Source organism: Drosophila pseudoobscura, chromosome X (assembly GCF_009870125.1).
Source record: "Drosophila pseudoobscura strain MV-25-SWS-2005 chromosome X, UCI_Dpse_MV25, whole genome shotgun sequence".
Classification (NCBI taxonomy): Eukaryota; Metazoa; Arthropoda; class Insecta; order Diptera; family Drosophilidae; genus Drosophila; species Drosophila pseudoobscura.
This window is the reverse complement of record NC_046683.1, coordinates 43,192,128-43,212,556: the sequence shown is the minus strand read 5'-3', so window position 1 is coordinate 43,212,556 and position 20,429 is coordinate 43,192,128. Positions and strand designations below refer to the sequence as shown.

The following is a 20,429-nucleotide window of genomic DNA, read 5'->3' as shown; positions in this document are numbered from 1 at the left end:
TCCATTTCCTTTTCCCGTGCAAAAAGGTTTTGACAAATCGATGAGTCGGGTTTTGGTATATGTCTGTCTGTGTGGCCGCATTATCAGGGCAACATTTTTGGCTTTCATCTCGTCGGGATGTCGGGACCTGTCCTCGTCCTCCTGCCTCCTGCCTCCTCCCTCCTCCCACTTTGCACCTCCACATCTGTATCCCTGCTGGCTGCTGTCAACTGGCTATAAAAATAAGGCTTTGGAAAACTGCTTGCATAAGCCTGAGTGCTTGAGTTATGTATGCGGCTGTTGGATTCTGCCTGCGGGCTTTGGCTCAAACTCTGACTCCGACTTGGAGGCTGGTTCCAATCTCTCCCTTGAATGTCACTGCAAATTGCCTGCGAAAATCTATTGAACATTTTACGTGATTTTTCATGGGAGAGTCAAGGAAAGCGTGATATTAAAATCGATTGAGACGAACTTGATATGAAAATTTGTAGAGAAGAAAAGATGAAAATAACTTGGTTTGGTTCCAATGAACAGCATGAATGGGGGAAAGCCCTAAATGTTTAAGCATTTCTCTTGTAGAAAAGTTAAAGTATTAAATTTCGAAATTCTCGGAAGGAAAGGATTTGTAATAAATCAAATTCTCTGTACTGTACATGGAGAAGTATGTATGAACTCATTTGATTTCCGCACATCATAGCTCCTCCCTTTGTGGGCTTTACGTGATGCCATTTACACTTTTGTGGACGTAAGGCTGGGGCCGGCTGTGCAGCATCCACTCCGCGCCACTTGCTTCTTAATTGCATTTGCATATTGCACTGACCATAAATGCATTAAGCCTGGCCCGCTCCAAGACAGGATCAGGCCCGGCCCTCACCCGCACAGCCCATCATTCGCTTCGTCATGCACGTTGTTTATTGTTTATTTATTGCGGTTTTAATTAACTGCAGACTGTATCTGCGCCATTCTGCATATTTATGCAGTGACCCGAGAAAATCTTTGAAGGACAATTAATTGAATCAGTTTTTCGACCAACCCAAACAGGCATCACAGTGGTTGTGTGGCTGGAAAATATATCGCAATTTCGACTAGTTTTCACAGAATTTTCCACAATTCTTAGAATTAAGACTAGATTAAAACGAATTTCCATATAATTCTGTGAAGATATTATAACAAATTTAGCCAACTGAAAACCAATTAAAACTAACTCTTTTACGAGTAGGATTAAGTATTTTTGGCACTGAAGTCATATATTCCTTTACTATTATCTCCGACAAGAGCCCTAAGCAAATCCTTTTTCCTTTTTGGAAACGTAAGTACAGGAAAGGTTTTTACATTTAATAACTTTGAAAATGAAAGCTCAATACTTAATTTATTGGCACAAAAAATGTTACACAGATCTTTACAATTTTCTACCCCTATCTCAAAAACAACTCTGGGTTTTTTAACGTAACGTCAGGTCCTATTTTTTGGCTTGTATCTTTAAAGCAGTACAAATGAATTGTAATGCCAGGATGGAAATGCCCATAACCGAACAGTGAAGAAAAAACAAACCTTCTTTTGTAAAACTCTTTCACTTTTTTGTATTATTAATGCCTAATATCGGTGTAGTATGTTTTCAAATTTCTTATGTAATCATCGAAATCAAAATTATACTAAACCTTTAGTTAAGATTTAATACGTAATACTACTAGAACGTCCACTGTGTTCTGTGGTTGATGAAAAAAAGTATATAATGAAATTGTGACCACATTTTAGGTTCAACATTCGTACTGGATATTGAAAACAGCTTTTTTTAAATACGTGGAAATTTGGTAAATTTTATACATTTTCCTTTCAAATTGTATCGCTGTCCCTGTGGATTGGTAAGTGCTGCATTGCAGAGTAGCTTCTGGAAGCCTTCATTTACTATGCGAATATCTGGCAGCCTGCATTTACCATGCACATTTGCCCCTCAATATATTCCATATTTTTCCATATTTTTCAATCAATTCGACATCCGGCAATCGAGTCAAATCCGACCAACCAAATGTCCAGCGGAAATCAAGTAAACTAATTTAACTGCACACACATACATGGGCACACGGACACACGGACACACGCTCCGACACACACACTAAAATACACAGCAACATTATTCATTTGAATAAATCATATTTTGAGCTCCTCCGCTCTCCGCTCTCCGCTCTCCGCCCTCCGCTCACCGCCCTGCCATATGCCCACCCCAACCCTTCGTTAGTTAGGGCCAGCTGAGCTTTTGGACGGAAATGCATTGGCTAACCAAGAGGGAATCGAGAGTAAGCGCAGGGAAGTGGTGTCGGTTGGGCCGGGAGAGGGGGGAGTGGGGACAGGATAACGCAATCAAGTCATACATATGCACTTTGTATGCATGAGCACTCTTATCTATGGCGGGGAAGGGTGTGTGTCGGTGTTTATATACTATCTAAGTAATTGCTGGGAGCTGACAGATGAAAGTACAGTGTCAGCTCTCCATGGCGGACAGCCTAAAGGACTAATGAGTGAGTGTTCAAGCGATACCATTCGGTGAAAAACAATCCACCACTAGCCCAATCCATGTGATAGGGCCGGGTGAAAGTATTTAATTTATTAAAAATTCATGACTTTCTAATTGGCCGTTTTGCGACATTGCACGGTAATGTAATTTTAGCCGGTTGTTTGCAACGCAATGAGGAAATCTTAACGGCAGAATCGATATGGCCATATTGAACCGGATCTCGTATGTAGAACGAAATCGTGTCGTAAGTACATACATATATGCAGATATATGCAGTTTGGAAAACAATTGGATTGGGGGTGTATAATAGAAAATTGGCTATTCCAAATTGGCTGGTACTAAGGAGAGAGATACAATTTGTGCTAAAATTGCAAGCTAAAAAACAAAACACAGGTTGGCCCTTTTTGCTTTGTTTAAAAATGAGAAAAACATGCTTGTTGAAGGTAGTAGATGTGTAGTGTGACGCCACAGTATGTGTCCCCTGAGGAGACAGGTTGCAAGGAATGTTTTTACTGTACATACATAGATTCAAATTAGATGCAGCCCGAGAGGAGTCCTGAAGAGTCTCCACTTCTCTTCCTTTGTATATATAGTACATGTATCGTACACTCGTACACTCATAAACATAATTGAGATTTACGACTTGCATGCGAGCATTCAACCAGAAAGAGAAGGAGAAAGGGAAAGGGAAGGGGAACGAGAGAGGGAATAAGAGGGAAAAGCAAATGCATCTGGTGCAAGGAGATCCCTCCACATGGAGGGACCATGAACGTCTTCTCTTTCGTCCTATTCTTGGCCCGTGACGTTGCAGCCATTTTCCCAATTTCTTTAATTGTGACAAATTGTGTGGCACATGCAACATGCTGAACGTGTAGGTGAAGCCAGCGCGTGGCCTGCTCTCTCCACCATTCTCGAACGCACACGCACACGCACTCGCCTCGCCCCGCCTCGCCTGCCTCGCCCCTGTCTTGAATCTGACTGCCACTTATTGTTATCCCCAGAATGCTGACATATTTTTCTATTATATGCTCCCCCCTCATTGATATAATTTATGGACTCGACTCCCGTCTAGGCAACCATAGTACTTACATATGTATACGTACACTCGTACCAGTCCCAGAAGCCTTTCGTGTGCCATTTTAATAGGAGATGAAAGGGAATGCAAACGGGAAAGGAAACGGGACTGGGGTCTGTACTCAAGGCTAGAGCAGCCGAGCAACAATGGCCCCTAATATGGTGGGAGGCCAAGAGATGACAGGCCAAACATATTCAGACTTGATTCCCGATTCGAGGGACGTGCGCCATCATCTCTGGTTAACGGCAGCCAGTATCCCCCTGCCACACCGTCAGGCGCTCCATTAACACTCATTTCTGCCAAGGGGAGGCTGTCGTCTGGCCGCCCTGGCGTGTACCCCCCCCAAACAAATTTGTGCACTCGCCTGATTCGTTATCTATAAATAATTATATTAACTTTGCTTTTTGGTCTGCGCCCCTGACTAGGCCTGAAATGGTAGGTTAAAGATGGGACAATGACTACATAGGGGACTCATCAGCTGCAGTGGGGACTGGAACGGGGTCTGGAGCTTGGGGCCTTGTGGCAGAGGACAAGGCTCATACAAATTTGTTGTGGCTGAGAGACGCAGGGACAGCCGCAGCATCTTTCTCTCTTTTTTTTTTGGTCTAGGACAGAATTTTCAAGTTCCGCTTTTTCCGCTCTGACGTTTGGAATTTAATCGAAATTCCAAACATTTTCAAATTGAAATTTGGCCAAGATATATGTACACATCCCAACCCTCATCATACCTTCTATCTAGAGTGAGATCTAGCTACGAGTACACCAATAGTAGAACACTAACTTATTAAAGTACAAATTCTTAAATTAAATTTCGAGTTAACTTAAAGCCAACAAGTTGCAGGAGCAATCCTGCCTATTGCTTGGACCCCATGAATATTTATTTATCTACATACATATGTATGTACGTATATGGATGTATGCTCGCATATAAATAGGGTATTCATAGGTACACATTGTGGATGCTTCTCATTAGGATACGGCTGCCGACACATTTGATTTGCTATGAAAATGAACGAGTAAATAATAGATGGGCAGAGATAAGGTTTCCACTTCAGTGGAAGGGAGACGACGAGACGGAGCACAGAAAGAGCCACAGCCAGCCGAGCAACAGTTTCAACGGTACTTTTACCTACTTGGAGTTCGTTCTCTTTAAGTTAAAGACACACACACACACACACACACGCACACGCACAGCAGACTGGGTCGGGGGATTAGAGAGCGCTCGGCTTAAACTTCGTTAACATTTTTCAACAAAAAAAAAACACTTGGCCATATTGCAGGAACACACCACCACAGGCACAGTTACAGGCACGGGAACGCACAAAAGCACACGAATAACAGCAACAGCGCAAAACTCAATTGAAAGTTTTCTCTTGGCTTCCATTAATTTGTGTTCAGCGATTTTTGTTGGTAGCCATGCCACAGAGATGTCCTGGGAGAGACGACGAGACCGAGAGAGATGTGTTCCTCACATTGGAGCTGTACGCGGGGTACTGATTCTCGATTCGAGCAACAGACGAGCTACGGAGCTACGGAGCCACCGACTACAGTAGCGTACAACAAGTTGCAAAAAAAACACAGTTGTTCGAATATTCGCTGGTCCTGTCGGCCTTGCCCAAAGCGTGCGTCGTAAAGGAAACGACGACGACAGGCGAAGGAAATTGGGGAAAGCTCATCCAATTTGGCATTGAATTCTTTCAGTTCGAAGTTCGAAAGCTTTTTCGCAACTTGTTGCCTTGTTTGTGCGTTTGAAGGACCCAAACAGCTGTTGAACGCTCCCTCACGAACGCTTCTTTCCGAGAGTTTAAATCGTTTGTTTTTCAAGGGTTTGAGCACCCTTTACCTTGAGCAGGTAATATCTTTCCAGTATCTACATCTAGGGTCTAGGATATGTACTTATTTATTAAACCCAACACAGGAAAACTGCAAACTCCAGGCTGTAATCAAATAACGCATACAGCAGAGTTCGAAAAAGAGAAAGCTTTCAAAAGTGAAAGCGACTTCACCTTGAAAGCTCTCTGAAAGAGATAAGAATTGTGTGTATGTGTACATATGTACGTATAGATATGTATGTACGGGTGTGTGTTGCCTTGGCAAAGCCCGTGATTCAATTTGTTGAATACTTTTTGGCGTTTTTCGTCATCTAATGACCGTCCGTAACTGCGACTCGAGTTACCATAAACGACCTTAATTGACGCCAGCTCCGCTTCTGTTGTTCTGCTCCTGCTGCCATTGCATACCCATGCACATACATACATACAGCTACATATACGTATACTTCAGGGCCTGTGTTTACCTGTTGTCATGTTTGCCCCTGAAAAAAACACACACAGCGAGAGCAGCGCACCGAAGCTGACATTGAGCAAGCTCCAAAGGCACTTTACCCATGGCAATGGCAGAAGCTTTGACTCCTCCTCCCCTCCATCTCACTCTTTTCTGTCTTGTGTCTCGCTCCTTCTTCGCTATGCTCTGCTCTGCTTTTTTGCATTCTGTTTGCAACAGGCAAACACACCGAATAGTGTAGGGTGTTTGTACATATATTTTTGTGTAAGTCAGTGGGTTTGTGGATACTTTTTGTGGCGAGAAAACTTTCCAGGCAGACAGACTACTTGAAGTGGAGCGCATCAGACAAAGCAAAGATACTCGCACTAGCCACATACATCCACAGAGGCAGAGGCTTAGCAATAGGCGCCAGAGGGTGATCTAAGTTGGTTTTTAATCAGTTTTGATGTGTTTATGTTTTATAGATTTGTAAACTATTCATTTACTTTGTTGGCGATTAAAGCATAGTATAGTATGCCAAACATTCCATTTGCAATTCAATCCCCTTTATGGGGGCACCACAGCCCCTGTCCTTACACACGCATGTAGGCCAATGGCACTTGCAATACGCACACAGCACAGCACGGGCAGAAAGTTCCAGCTCCAGCTCCAGCCATTGCCAGACAGACGGGACAGCTTAGCTGCACGTTGCTCTCTCTGTCTCTGACTGTGTCTCCATCTCTCTCTCCCTGCCTGGCTCTTGTATCTTTGTTTCCTTCGTTCTGTGTCAGTTTCTGTGTCTGTTTCAGCAACAAGTTGCCTCATCTATAAGCCCGCAGCCAGGCCACCTGTGCCGACGACAAAGTTTAACGCACTTGGCGAAGGCGTTGGTGGGGGAGGGTGGGAAGATTTGGTGAGAGATGGTGAGAGATGGGCCTTTGGCATTGGCGAAAATTGTCAACGTTCCTGTCGTTGTCGTTGTCGTTTCGCCCTGAAGGCACGAGTACTCGTATGCTGGCACACTCGTATTTATTCTTGTGCTCCGCCAGTTCCGGTCCCCGTTTAAGACTTGATTTCGTTTCATCTCTTTATTCCATCTTCTCTTTTTTAATAACAACTAAGCTTTTTGTTGCTTTCGTGTTCTTATTATCGCTTTATTTTGTCTCGTTTTGTTTTTAGTCTGAATTTGGGCATTTTGTTGTGTATTTGCAGATGTTTTTCTCCAAGGCTATCGCTTTTGTTTTGCCCCCATCGAGGGTAACTTTAATCTTAAAGATTAGCCAAGAAGTGTGCATGCTTTTCTTTGGAGTTACCGTAGGAATCTTCGCGGCATTCCATCTCGTCCCATCCCGTTCCATCATTTAATCAAAAAGTTCATTCACTCATAGGCCCGACTGCGTGTCGGCGTAAACTTTTTCTACTTTTTCTGTTTTTTTCTTTTCATTCGGGACCAAATGGAATACACAGCATAGCTCAAATTTGAACTGCTTTAATGCAGATACTCGTAGCAGATTGTGTGCGGTGTGTTTTTAAGCTCTTTATATAATTGGAATCCGGCCACGTGCCCCACTCGATGTGTATTATGTCAATGAATTCCGTTCCAAACCCGTATTCATACTCATCTGCATACGATACACACACAAAAATGTTATGCATATATTTCAGATGATTTGTATTCTAGGATACGTACATACATATATGTCCAGTCCCATGGGTGGACAGGAAACCATCACCACCCAGTCATAATTATATTCGTAAATCGTGAGTTGAAAATATAGATTATTTCGGCTAGCTCTCCTTATTTTACTATTGTACGACTAGTTTATTCTGTCACCAGTTGCATAACGAAGCGACAAAACTCATTTTAAACAGGCGCCACTCGACGTCTGTGGGGCGCCACAGAAATGGCTCCATCATTCCGCACCCCTCCAGAACCAGCCCCAGATCCCAGCCAAGTCAATGTGCGGATGAGCCAAGAAGCCGGTTAACAAAAAGTTCATTAAATTCAATACGCAGAGTGGTCCAAGGACGATGACGTGCTGTTTTAGCTTTCAAGGGAGCCCATTAGATGGAGGTGAGAATGTCTAGGCGTTGTGGAGGGGGCAGTGACAGCGGGATTCGAACTAAATTGAAATCTTAGATAGACGGATAATTGCTGAAAGAAAAAGTCCCATCGCAAAGACTTGGGGAGCCCAGAAAATTACCTTGCGAGAACGCTAAAACATTTTCGACCCAAAATGAGGGCAGTTTCGATGGTATATGTGTGTTTTGGGGCTCTTTAATGGGTCAATTAGGTGGGGTTTGCCACATATCCCTAATGGGCAGTCCCTGATTGCGTGACCAAAAGCATGTAGTGCGGTTTTCCACCAAGATTGTAACAAAAGAATTCCATAAATACATATACGTGTGTATAATATAGGTCAGCCTAAGAATTAAACAAGCCCACTTCCTTCGAGCTAAAACAGTGGAAAAATAAAATCATATTATTATTTCACTAGATGAAAAATATAAAGGGGAAAACTCATTTTCCTGATGTTTACCTTGGGTTGACCAGCCACAAAAGCCCACCGACATAAAATACATTTACAGTTAATTTATTCATTTCAAAAGCTTAAAGGATTTGAAGACTTTGTGCTCAGATTTACCTCAGACTTGATTCCCGTTATTGCCATACGCCCACAACACAATTCAACCAGCCGCGAGGATGACGAAAACAATAGCTTTAAAGCTTCGCAACATGTGCTTTAACGGCTTAAAGCTTTGTCTATGCACGAGCTTTATAGAATGAACAACCAGGAACAACTTTCAAAGCTTAACCAAACTTGCTCTTGTGCGCCACTTTAGTACACGCCACAAACGGAGGTAGAACACAAATACTCGTACACTTGATACCACAACCGTTGCACCACAGGCAGCCAGGGATTTCCTCTGCTACGGCGACAGGCTGTCTAGACGAGCATCGCATCCAGAAGTGAGCACCTGACGAATTTCTCTATCCATTCAGTCCAATTTTCAACGGAATTTCCTTCTTCTTAATGATCTTTTAACAGAGCCGAGAGGTAGAAAGGAATTTCTCAGCCTTGACGAAGGCATCGCTGCGCATTCATTCATAAGGAGTGTCCCGATCCCGATGGGCGCATACACTTTAAACTGAAGAGTTTCTGCACTTGAGTCTCTATTCATTCATAAATTGTCTGTTAGCACAGTATGGCTTCAAAAAAAAAAAAACAGCGGGACATGGAAAGTACTCAAGAATTATCTGAGACATCTGGCCAAAGGTGCTTCAAAGAGTGGGATGTAGCTGATGTACAATATGCAAATTCATTTGGAGATAGTTTCGTGGTAGAAATAGAAAACGGAGTGGACTTTAAGAGTGACCTTATTTCGAGATTTCCTTTGGATTTATTGCATATGGTAAAAGATAAAATTAACCTTTCTATCCCCAAGATTTACTTGGCCTGTAGGGAAAAAGATCATACTATGTATGTATATCGAAATTTCGATATTAGTATTTCATAATCTGTGCTCAATTTGAGTAGTGATTTCCAGGCACCCAGTTCACGTGACCAACTCCTTCATATTGCCTCCAATTTCGAAGCAATCAAATCAAATCCTCCCGATAAGGATCGGCAGCCTACGCAACAAATTAAACACAAAAAAAAACAAAAAACATTTTCGCAACACTCCTGGAAACAGTTTGCAAGCGAAAATCCTCAAGAGTGGAGTCAAGGAGTCCTCCTACCTGCTGTTGCAGTACTTGAGACTCAAGAGGCAGGGAAGCTGAGAGCTCTTCAGCTCAAGTGGAAGAGGCGCACACTTGAGGACACAAACTAAGAACTCCAGTAGATAACGATCCAGGAGAGGGATCAGGTACGAGCAGGAGGGCAATTTTCAAGGAGTGCAAAGAGAATAGAATACCGAAATTCCGCCTAAAACCGCCGACTGGGCTATTTTTGTGCCATTCCCATTCCCATTCTCAGTTTCATTCTCGTTTCCAACGATGGCCCAGAGGGGCGTAGGTGCAATTGCGTTTATTAGCACCGCACCCCTTGGGATGGCACAATGAGAGTTAGTCCCAGTTCCAGGTCCTTGCAGTTGTTCGCATTCATTGAATAATTGTCCAGTGTTGAATGAATTCTGAATGAGAGTTCTTTGAGCAGGTTTCTGATGCGCTTGATTCGTTTTGGGTTTGTCACCACACTCGGTGCTGGATGGTATTGCCTGCACTATCCGAAATGATAAGAATCGTCCGGAGTCCGGAGTCCGGACAGCAGAGCTGAGTTGGCATCATTAATTTGTGCAATTTGAAGTGTCGTGGGAAATGCCTAGGACCAGCTCTATTGGCGCACTCGCACCTCACCCCACCACAAATGATGTCCATGATTAATTAAAAATTCCAATGATTTGGCAAAAAATGTCCTTTTTGTCAAAATTGCGGCTTGGAATCAGCAGACCACACAATCCGTTTCGAGATCTTTTATGTTCTGCGGAACGAATGCATAGAATCGGTCTAAAATATGTATTATTTATACTCAAGAAAATAAATTGGAATTATTTCTATTACTTATCAAAAGGACCGCTTATCGTGGTAGAAACAAATCACTAAACAATCCGAAGTATTGGCCGCATAGAAAATACTGCAGTTATGAACTTATGACCATCAGAGAATTTCTTACAAGCCACGATTGTAAAACCATTCTATCCCGTTTGTACATATATTTGAAATCTTTATATCCAGAATAAGCAAGGCAATTTCTCTACCTTTGTGTGTGTTAGTCTCCCTCTCACAGAGAAGCTTAGCACCGCCACTCTTTCTCTCTCTTTCTCCTTCTATGCCCTCCCCTCCCTTTTTCAGCTTTTTTCATAAAGATACCTTAATATCAAGTCCCGGGTATCTTAGTGTCGAGGAACGTGTGCCTGGACTCAAAAAATATCGACTTCAATGATTTGAAATCAGCAGACAGAATCATGAAAGTGGTGGGAAATTTTCCAAATTTCGTACATTGGACTGTGCATTGACTGCTAGTCATCAGTCATTGGTCAATTAGTCAGGACAAACATTTATATAGCGTATGTACTGAATATACAAAATTGAATAAGTGTTTTCGAAAAAAAGATCCTAAGAACGATTTTATAAGAAGCGTTAACGATCTCCGAGCTGATTCAATTCATTCCAAGCGGTGCAGTGGATCTGTCTTTCACATCCTTCCAGTCATTTATGTTTCACATACTCTAACAACCATCCTATAACACTCACTAAGCCCTGCTAACAACCATCCTATGACAGATTTTCAAATGAGATTTCCCCAAAAGACACGACTTGTCCAGCGATTTGTCAGGCCTGTCGACTTAACGAGCATCAAAGCAACTCAATTTTGCACATTTTATTTGCCAAAAAAAAATTACAACGTTGAGAAGTGTGCAAAATTAAATCTGACAAATTTCCGGTTCTGTATATTTTGAAAATTATTTTCTGAATGAGTGGATTAACGGCAAGCAAATAAAGGAACATGCCAAAAAATTTGTCAAACCTAATGGCTGGGGAGCAGCATAGCCGATGGAAATCTCTCCAGGGCACTGTGGAAGTCGGCAGTGCGATGGGTAGTCAGTAGGTTTAGCTCATAGACGGCTAGAACTCGTGCTTGATGGAGATGCTCTGCTCCACAGCAACCACTATCTAATCGGTTCATCCTTGTGATCGCAGGTTTGAGGCGTCCAAAGTGGTCATGAAGATATACTCTGGCATGGATAGATTTTTGCTTCAGAAATTTGAATTTCTGAATGTAAATTTCTGGGCCATGCTTATAATATGCTTCTAATACTTTTGACATTTGGGAACAAACTTCGGTATTACCCCAAAGGTCTGTATTTTTCAACGAGTATCTTCGGTTTTCTGGTTTGAATAACCTTTTCAAGATCTATTTTGAATCAATTAAGACAATATATGTATGTGCAATTATTTCATTTATTTGATTTAGGGTATTTATTTTGTATAATAGTAGGTTTTACTGGGAACTTTCTATTCCCGTTAATTTTAATTATAAATAACTAACATTACTTATTGTAAATAAAAAAAAAATTTAAAAAAGAAGAAAAAAAAGTTATTTAAGGCTAGCTACCTGCGCAAAAAAAAATTATATCTACTATACAATCAGGAAGAGGATCTCGACTCAGTCCCAAGATTACGCTTCCGCCTTCAGTTCGCACACTTTGGGGGCGTGGGGCGAGGTCTGGGGACTGCAACCAGAGTTGGTGGAGAGATTGAATGTGGGACTCTCGGAGCCGCCTTTCTTCTGCTTCACGCGACGATTCTGGAACCAAATCTTGACCTGCTTCTCGGAGAGCCGCAGGCGATTGGCGATCTCGATGCGCCGCAGCCGGGACAGATAGGCATTGTGGGAGAACTCCCTTTCCAGCTCCAATAGCTGGGTGCTGGTGAAGGCGGTACGAATCCGTTTGCTCGAATCGGCATAGTCACTGATGAGTGGAGTGATGTCCGATGGCACGGCCGAGGACTTCAGTGGGGAACTGTTGGGGGAGCAGGAGGACTCGTGCTTGAAGCGCTTCGCTTGTGGCTGATCATCGAAGTTGTTGGTGTAATCCAGGGAAGCCGACGAGGACGCCGAGGGCGATGTGCAGAAGCTGCCTGGTTCGGTGAGGGGCAGAGGGCAGGCCGCTCCCGGAGCTCCTCCATACAACGAGTGAAGAGGCATCTGCTGGGAGCTGCTGCTAGGGTTGGCTGAGAGCGGTGGCGACGGATAGCAGTTCTCGTACTGGCTGAACCCGCTGGACTTCCTCTTGGTGGCGAAGAGCTGGGCGTAAGGATGATAGAGCGAGCCGGAACTGGTCCCGGCATGGGCGTGGGCATGGGGATGCTGCTGGAGGGCAGCTGCTGCTGCCATGGCCGCCTGATGTTGTTGCTGCTGCTGCTGGATGCCCAGGGAGAAGAGGTAGCTGCCCACATAGCTGGCCGGATATGGCAGAATGGGGATGGTGGGCAACATGGCTGCTGCGGCCACCGCGGCGGCTGCTGCACTGGCTCCTTGGCTAGCGGAGCTGGAAGGTTCCTTTGGCTTGCTTAGGGGCGGCATATCGCTGAGCAGGGAATCCATCAGGAAAGAGCGCGACATTTTCTGTTTATTGAGCTTGGCCTGGACTGAGGTAGTGAACACGATCGCTGGCTGAACGAGACTGTCTGGCTGCTGGACCGCTATCCGTATCTTATATAGGCAACGACCCTGTGTCTTCGGGGGTTGTTTTCCACACGCACTCACACTCGCACTGACACTCACCCCTGAAGACCAATTCGAGGGTGGTTTGTGTGTCTCTTCAGCCATTAAGTCACCATTTAGCGGCAACTGTTGCCATTTACGCTCCGCCATTGGCTCGTCGTGCCCCGTCTCCAGTCAGATCATTCCCAATGGAAGGCATAGTTCTGGCTGGCCTGCCTGTATCTGCATCTGCACATGTATCCGTATCTGTATGCGTACCCTTTGTGCCTGTGAGTGTGCCTCGCCTCTGGCTGGAACGAATCTTCATCTGCGTTTTCGTATTATGACTCGAGTTTAATTGAAAGTTGAGACTGCCAAAGAGCTTTTTAAACGACACTGAATTTGTTCAGGCTAAGTTAGATCAAATTACGCCTAGTACTGTACCAGTACATGGAATCTAAATAATACTCGATTTTTTGTATCTCTGGGAGGTATTTCATTTCTCGTATTTGTGGGAATTGAGAATAATGTAGATGGGTTGGAAAATACTTAGTTTTAGTTTTCCAATTCTACATTTTCACATATATTTATGATTTTCTTTGTTGAAGAACACATTGTTCCAGGGTTGCATTCAGAGTAGAGCTTCAGGGCTTCGTGCTTCTGTTAGTGGTAATTCGAATTTCATCCTTTTTCGATTTTGATATTCTCAAAATTTCTGTGAAAATGTTCCCGAATAGCATCCACGATCGGCACTGATCGATTCAGACACATTTGAGGGTTTTTCTAATACCGCAATATCCCCAAATATTCTTCCGCATAAAAGTTTATTTTATAAGTTTCTACTTAAATTTCAGCCGTCAACGAAGAGCATTGTTTTTAGAAATACTCGTAGCTCTAATATGTATAAAGCCCCACAGTTTATACCACATGTACGTGTAATATGTATTACCAATCGATTTGTTTTAAATGCATAGAAGAAGACAAGCCCTCGACCGTTTAATGCCAATTTCATGGCAACTTATGACCCAAGTGGCTGCCACTGTCGAGTGCTATAACTCTGCAGCCACTACTGTCAGTCCCCTGCTCCTACTCCCTCTCCTACTCCCGCTCCTAGCGTATTGTCAACCAACCCAACTCTCCTTTGAGTCCTCGCCTTGGCGTAATTTTATTGATTCATTCTTCTGCTTGTGCAAGGTCGAACAATGCCAGGATCATGCATCAACCAGGACCAGGACCAGGTCCATTCAGTTCTGTTTCATTCATTGATGCAGTCCTGTCCTGCAGCAAAGCAAATCCGAGACTCGACGCACGTCGAGCCTTTGTCTCGGCAGCAGTGTGTTTGGGCCAGGTCAGGCCATGATGCCAGACAGAGCGACGCCGCTGCCGACGGCATTCGGGCCATAGAAGAAATCGTGTTGTTTTTGGGTTACATTACATAGAATTATGGCGGCAGTTTTATCATTTGTTAACTGACTTTAAGGATTTACCTATAATTGTCCTTTTCATTGCATTGTCTGGAAGGTGCTACATTGTCATTGGCCTGGCAGCAGTTGATCGTATGTTAAGTGGCTATAAAACCGATCACAATTGCTGACGTTAATTGTTGTCCGACTTCTTTGGACCCGGCCGGGTCGGGAGAGCTATCAGTCCTCCACGTAGGCGATCCGAATTTTTGCCTACTTTTTAACAGTTGTTGGCTTCTGCTTAATTGGCGGGCCGTGCAAAAAAGGACCACGAGCAGGATCAGACCTAATATATGGAGCACCAGCAGCAGCTGCTGTTGTGTTCATATTTTTGCCGAAATTCCTTGGACTGGACTGGCCTTTCTATCTGGTTTTTGTTTTTTTGGCGTTGCGTTGGTCTCGTGCGCAGGAAAAGAACAAGAGCCAGTAGTTTCTAACCGCCTTTTAACAATTGTTTGAGCCCTTGAGATTTTCTTTATTGACCACTTCCGTTTGTTGTCCATTTCACGCTCGATTGGGTCAGAAATTTCTTTTCAATTTTCCAGTTTTCCATTTGTATTTTCTTTCTAGAATTGGATCGTGCTATTGACTTAGTTATTGTTTAGGACTCTCTGGGATATATGCATGATCTGCCAGATCATATCAATATACATATGTAAATAACAAGTTTAGGATCTACGCATAAGCAGAATTTTCTTTAAACTCGTATCGGGAGCAGTGACTGGGACTGGGACTGGGACTGGGCTGAGGGAGAAATTCCATTTTAATTGTGAACAAAACTCGCGTAAACGCTGAACAAATGAAAGCATAACAAAATGTTTATCCCCTCCGAGGAAGAGGAATACTCCCAACCGGATTTCTCCATCAGAAGGGTGGTGTGGTGCTTCAGGGAGTCAGCGAAACCACCACCGCCGTCAAGGGGAGATCGACCAGAGCCGTGCCGAGCCGAGCTGAGCCGAGCCATGCCGGGTTGAAATGGCCAGAGATTGGGTTAATCATTTATTGACATTAATTGGTTGTGACATTTGCATTTTGACTGATTGTTGTAGTTGCCATTGTTGCTACTTAAGCTTATGGTGTGCAGTCGAGGGTTTGTTTATCCAAGCATTTTTTGTTGATACAACAAATATGACTTCATTATATTATATCTGAAGTAGTTCCACATTCATATGTACATATACGAGTACGAGTACATTCATATTTACCCATGAATAATGTACGAATGAGCTTTGAGGTGGTTTCTGGTTTTGAGTCTGCGTGTTGCTGAATAAATAGACCCCAGGGTCTGTTTCTCCTGACCGGAGAAAGTACTGTTCTATCGGGATACAAGATTTGGGTGTATAGAAAAACTATATCAAAGTACTTTACCGCAAAATGCTCAAAAAATATCAACCAAAAACAATGGGAACTTTTTCTTTCTTGTATTTTTTTGTAGAGTCTTGTGTTCATGAATGAAAAGTCAGTGTTAAAGGACAAAGGACAAGGGACGGCTAACAAAGGACCCACACACGATCCGCACTTGCAGTGATATGCAGTTTTGTTTGTTTGTCCTGCGACGGAGAAACTCAGGTACTCCTCTTTCTTAGAGAGACAAATTCAATGCATATACCCGTAAATGGATGTTTATAGGTTTCTTTTTTATATATCTACGGTATATGGTCAAGGCCGCGCTGGACCCAGGGACAATGCTATTAATCAGGACACTCGAAGAGTTTTGTTTGTTGTGGTCAATATTGTGGCTATGTCGAGGGGCCTGCTGGGGTGTGGATGTACACTCTGATGAGGGCGGAGAAGAGTCTAACGACTGGAATATCAGAAACCGCTCCTGCACATCCCAAAAAAAAAAGAGAGAAACACTTAAACACTTAACGTCTAATCAAATTATATAATAAACAACAAACAAAACCAGAAACGCTTCGCACCCTTATGGCCGCCACTTACCCTTACCCTTGCCCCTACCCTTACCCCGCTGTCAACGGCCAAAGCCAGTTAATAAAAACAGAATTTACAATCATAAAACGCTTCACTGACCCTCTCTCTCCTCGCCAGCACGCGTTGGCCTAGGTCTAAGCGTTCAACCCCCAGCTGCATAATTATTCATAATGAAACCGATTTTGCTACGGCTTCAATGATATGGTTGGGCTATTCGTTCAGTTATACCAGCTCCCAGCAGCAGCATCAAAGATACATTAGTATCTTTTGTGGTTGTTTTGATTTTCGAGAATTCAAAATGGCAGCGCAGAACAGAAATAGCAGGCTCGGATGACGATAATTTACATTTAATCGAAATTTTTACTATTTATGGCTTGAAATACGTATTACATTGCATTGTAGTGCAATGTTGCAAAACTTCCTTTAGTTTTTGTACTTTTATGATTTCCAACAAACTTAATGCACATATATGATGTACATATATCTTTTCTGGAAAATTCGTATAATATCGAATCTATCTATCTATGTATCTACATATATCTATCTATTATGAATCTACTGTTTCTCTGCTATTCTGCTGGTTTTGATTTATTCAATCTTAATTAGAGTATATATTTTTGTATTAATTAACTATGTCTTAAGATAACCAAATATTTAATTAACGAAAAATACAGGTGAGGAAAGGGCAAGTAGATCGATCCGTCAATCTGTCCCAAAAAGTGTTTGGGACATTGTTGCGAAGAGAGAGATAGCATGAGAGATAAAACACAAAATTAGTTCTCTTAGCCGTCTTCAGACTTCGGCACAAAATAATGTTTTCCAACACACAAAGCCAGCCAGCCAGCAAAAATGGATCTGAAAAGTGTAACAATCGATAATTTCTGCTGGCCGAAAGCCACACACTGCTCCCACTGCTTTTCCCAAACGGCTATCTCTGTTTTTGCAGCTAGTCAGTTAGCAAAGTATAATTATAATGTCATGGGGCTATAATAGCCCTTTCCCATCGAACCATGTTACCAGCGAACAAGATTTTACATTTGACATCAGAAGATCATGATGGATTCATGAATATTCTACATTTGAAATGCTGACATGTAAAAATCTTCTGTTTTCTATGTATTTTACTTGTACTTTTACGTGTATGTTGTTAGTTCCAAAATTACACGCAATACGGCGAAGTCGCTTTGTAAGCCCACTCAAAAAAAAAAACATAAATTAACAGAATCAAATAATAAACATCATATTTTCCAGAAACGTGTATCCGGATGTAATTGTTTCAGAAAATGTGGCAATTCTAAAAAGTCGAGCTTACAAAATTTTGTCAAAATACTGAAACATCCGGCTACAAACGAACTTGTTCAAAGAATTATTCATACACTATGAACCTTCCCTACCAAATAAAGTGATGGAAATTGTATTTAAGTATCAAATTACACCTTTACAATGAGGAAAATCAACTTCTGAATTATACAGCTTGATTATGCAGCATTCGGCTGCCGACAATTAAGAGAGATAGGGTTCAAGGACGATACTACACCCAAAACCAATCGACATGGACACTAAGCACTGGAACATTAATATTTCTAACTGCATAACATTTCTTTAAGTGGTCTGCTTCTGGCATGTTAAAGTCAGAGCTGCTGGCATAATCCGTGGGACCCACCCAGCCAGTCCACCCGCTGTCCCGAGCACAACGCAGGCATATCAATGTCAAACACTACGCTTACCTTCATCTGCAGCTTTCGCATGATACGGGTCTCTTCCCAACGATCCAGCTCCTCCCACTCCTTGCCGCGCCTACGCAGCAGGTAATAGCGATACATAACGATGGTTACGGCGAGGAGGAGAGCGAGGCCGGTGCCGGCGGCAGCGCCCAGGACCGCAGAACTAACCATAACCATTTTGATGGCGTGTCCTTGTCACTGCAATAGTTGAGAGATAAACAAAACAATTGCGGTTTTAATTGTGAGCGCTACATATCTTCTATGCATTCATTTCTTGTATACATTTATCCAACCAATAAAAGTGCATTCAAATCGTGAGTTTCGGGTTTTATTAAGAGAAATTTAATTGAATTCCGGAAAAAAAAACTTTTTACAAGGACTGCCAGCTCTTTTTAAATGGCAAATCGAAAAGTCTTCCTTTTCGTGGGTTTCTCCTTGCAGCTGTAGTTCTCCAAGATCGCCACACTCTCACATGAGGCCGACTGAGAAGCGGTGGTGACCCCGATCCACAACATTAGGGTCACCAGAGCAAGCATAGCAATGGCAAGACGCATCTTGTACAGTCCAATGAAAACTACTCCGAGCGAGCTAAAGAACACTAATATGATGAAAAACAGAAAAACACATTTAAAAGCTGAAACCGCACTAAGCTATTTTTATTATCATTGTTATTGGCCACAGCTGTGTAAACTTAGCTTTGGGAATTTTCCAACTGGAATGAATCTCTAATTGTGTTGAGAACACGTCGTTCTGTCTGTTATTTTTGTATTGATTGCGTCTGTTAAAAGTCTAGGTTCACATGATTCACGAATCCATTTTTAAGGATGGCAAAGCGGGGATATGGCTTGTGGTCGGTTTCGTGTTCTGGGTATTTAAGAAAATTAATTGGTTCCTCCTCTATGGGCTTATCGACAGTTGAATCATCATTTTCATCGTCCTCCACTTCTATATAGTAGGCTTTTCCTTCACCACCAGCTTTATCGTCGTCACCGGTAGCTTCTCCGAGTTCTTCTTCCTCATCGCGAGCATCCTCAGCAGTGGGATCGATCGTTAAATAAGTGTGTTCATATGCCTTCTCACTGTCTTCCTGAGCGATATCGCCTGCTTCCTCCAAGGGTTTCGAAGAGATCAAAGCAATCCCCAAGCATCCGATTAACGATAGAACACACCACGCACGCATTTCATGAGCGTTCTAGTTAAAACTGTTTCGCTTCAAAGTAGAAACAAGTGTTTTTAAAGTAATTTTACTTTAGGAACAAAACGTTTTATTCAGAGAACTCTTTCAGTGAAAGATATCGTTGTGCATTGATCGAATACACAATTTAAGCAACGCTGAGGAAGCGAGGTCTGGCGTGGATTACAACTGGACCATGACCTCCGAACCTGGGCCAAAATGGAGTAATTTTTTTGTTGGGAGCCGAAACTGTGGGGGCCTCTTCGTTGTCGTCGTCGTCCCTCTCATCATCATCTCCGGTACTTTCTTCGTCTTCGGCATCGTTTGCACTGGGCTCTTCATCATCACTGTCCTGGCTGTCTTCTTCAACTTCTCCATTGCTCACTGTATCTGTATCCTCGTCATCGACGGGCTCATCCTCCTCCTCCTGGGCCTCGTTAGCAAGATCAGCTGCTTCCTCGTCCTCAGCTGGACGGGCAGCCACAAAGCTTACGGCCAGGAAGGCCAACAGAGCAAAAACCATCAGAGCACGCATTTTGGACTTTGAGTTAAGAAGCTGAATCAAAACTGCTTTCCACTGTTACTTGGCCACCGGCTCTTTATAGGAAAACCCTCGAGAATTTTGCCAGAATGAGACTGGGGGGACTGTTACCAAAATCGGGTTTTACGCAAATTTGTATTTGAACAATTGTTTGACTGGAAAGTTTTACAAACGTATTTTTCGATGACGTGTTGTTTATTGCCTATTGGGTTTCGAAAAAACTGGTGGTGATTCACAATCCAGCTTCAGGACGCCAAAAATATCTATATCTTGGTGGGACGTGGACGAATTAGAGATGGTCCAATGCCAGGCCATCTAAACCCGCACCAAGGAGAGTCAGAAGAGCCACCAAGCCGACAAATATCACAGCTGGCATCTTTTCCCTTAACTGTCGGATAGAAACTGAATCCGAATGCCAATGCAACTGCCCTTTTTTCTTTACATTTCGTTGCCACATTTGCTCATTGAGCAAGTTATAAATTGCAAGCTGTGCAATCGTTGCATTAACTAATCAATAATGTGAGATAATCAATCGACTGATCTGAAGTAATCTACA

General features: G+C 42.9%; 4 protein-coding genes across 7 annotated transcripts in view; all 4 read right to left on the bottom strand.

Moving 5' to 3' along the window:
* The window catches only part of Sytbeta (Synaptotagmin beta), a 44,014-nt gene that overhangs the window by 12,848 nt on the left and 10,737 nt on the right, over positions 1–20,429 (bottom strand). Inside the window, exon 2 of one of the 4 annotated variants that reach the window (XM_015187118.2) lies at positions 18,162–18,356. In XM_015187118.2, coding sequence (XP_015042604.1) covers positions 18,162–18,335 — 174 coding nt within the window. In that variant the 5' untranslated portion in view covers positions 18,336–18,356. Of the gene's footprint in view, positions 1–4,699; positions 5,142–18,161; positions 18,372–20,429 lie in introns of those variants that run through there. The other 3 variants (XM_033384467.1, XM_015187116.2, XM_015187115.2) reach the window with 3 other exon arrangements.
* ind (intermediate neuroblasts defective) lies at positions 11,774–13,946 on the bottom strand. The gene has a single exon (XM_002134720.3). It carries the CDS (start codon positions 13,208–13,210, stop codon positions 12,011–12,013), a length of 1,200 nt encoding a protein of 399 aa, XP_002134756.3. The 5' UTR covers positions 13,211–13,946; the 3' UTR covers positions 11,774–12,010.
* Positions 18,471–19,367, bottom strand: LOC4813700 (uncharacterized). The gene has a single exon (XM_001353146.4). It carries the CDS (start codon positions 19,336–19,338, stop codon positions 18,940–18,942), a length of 399 nt encoding a protein of 132 aa, XP_001353182.2. The 5' UTR covers positions 19,339–19,367; the 3' UTR covers positions 18,471–18,939.
* LOC6900359 (probable DNA-directed RNA polymerase subunit delta) lies at positions 19,389–20,249 on the bottom strand. Its single transcript, XM_002134718.3, has one exon. It carries the CDS (start codon positions 19,865–19,867, stop codon positions 19,481–19,483), a length of 387 nt encoding a protein of 128 aa, XP_002134754.2. The 5' UTR covers positions 19,868–20,249; the 3' UTR covers positions 19,389–19,480.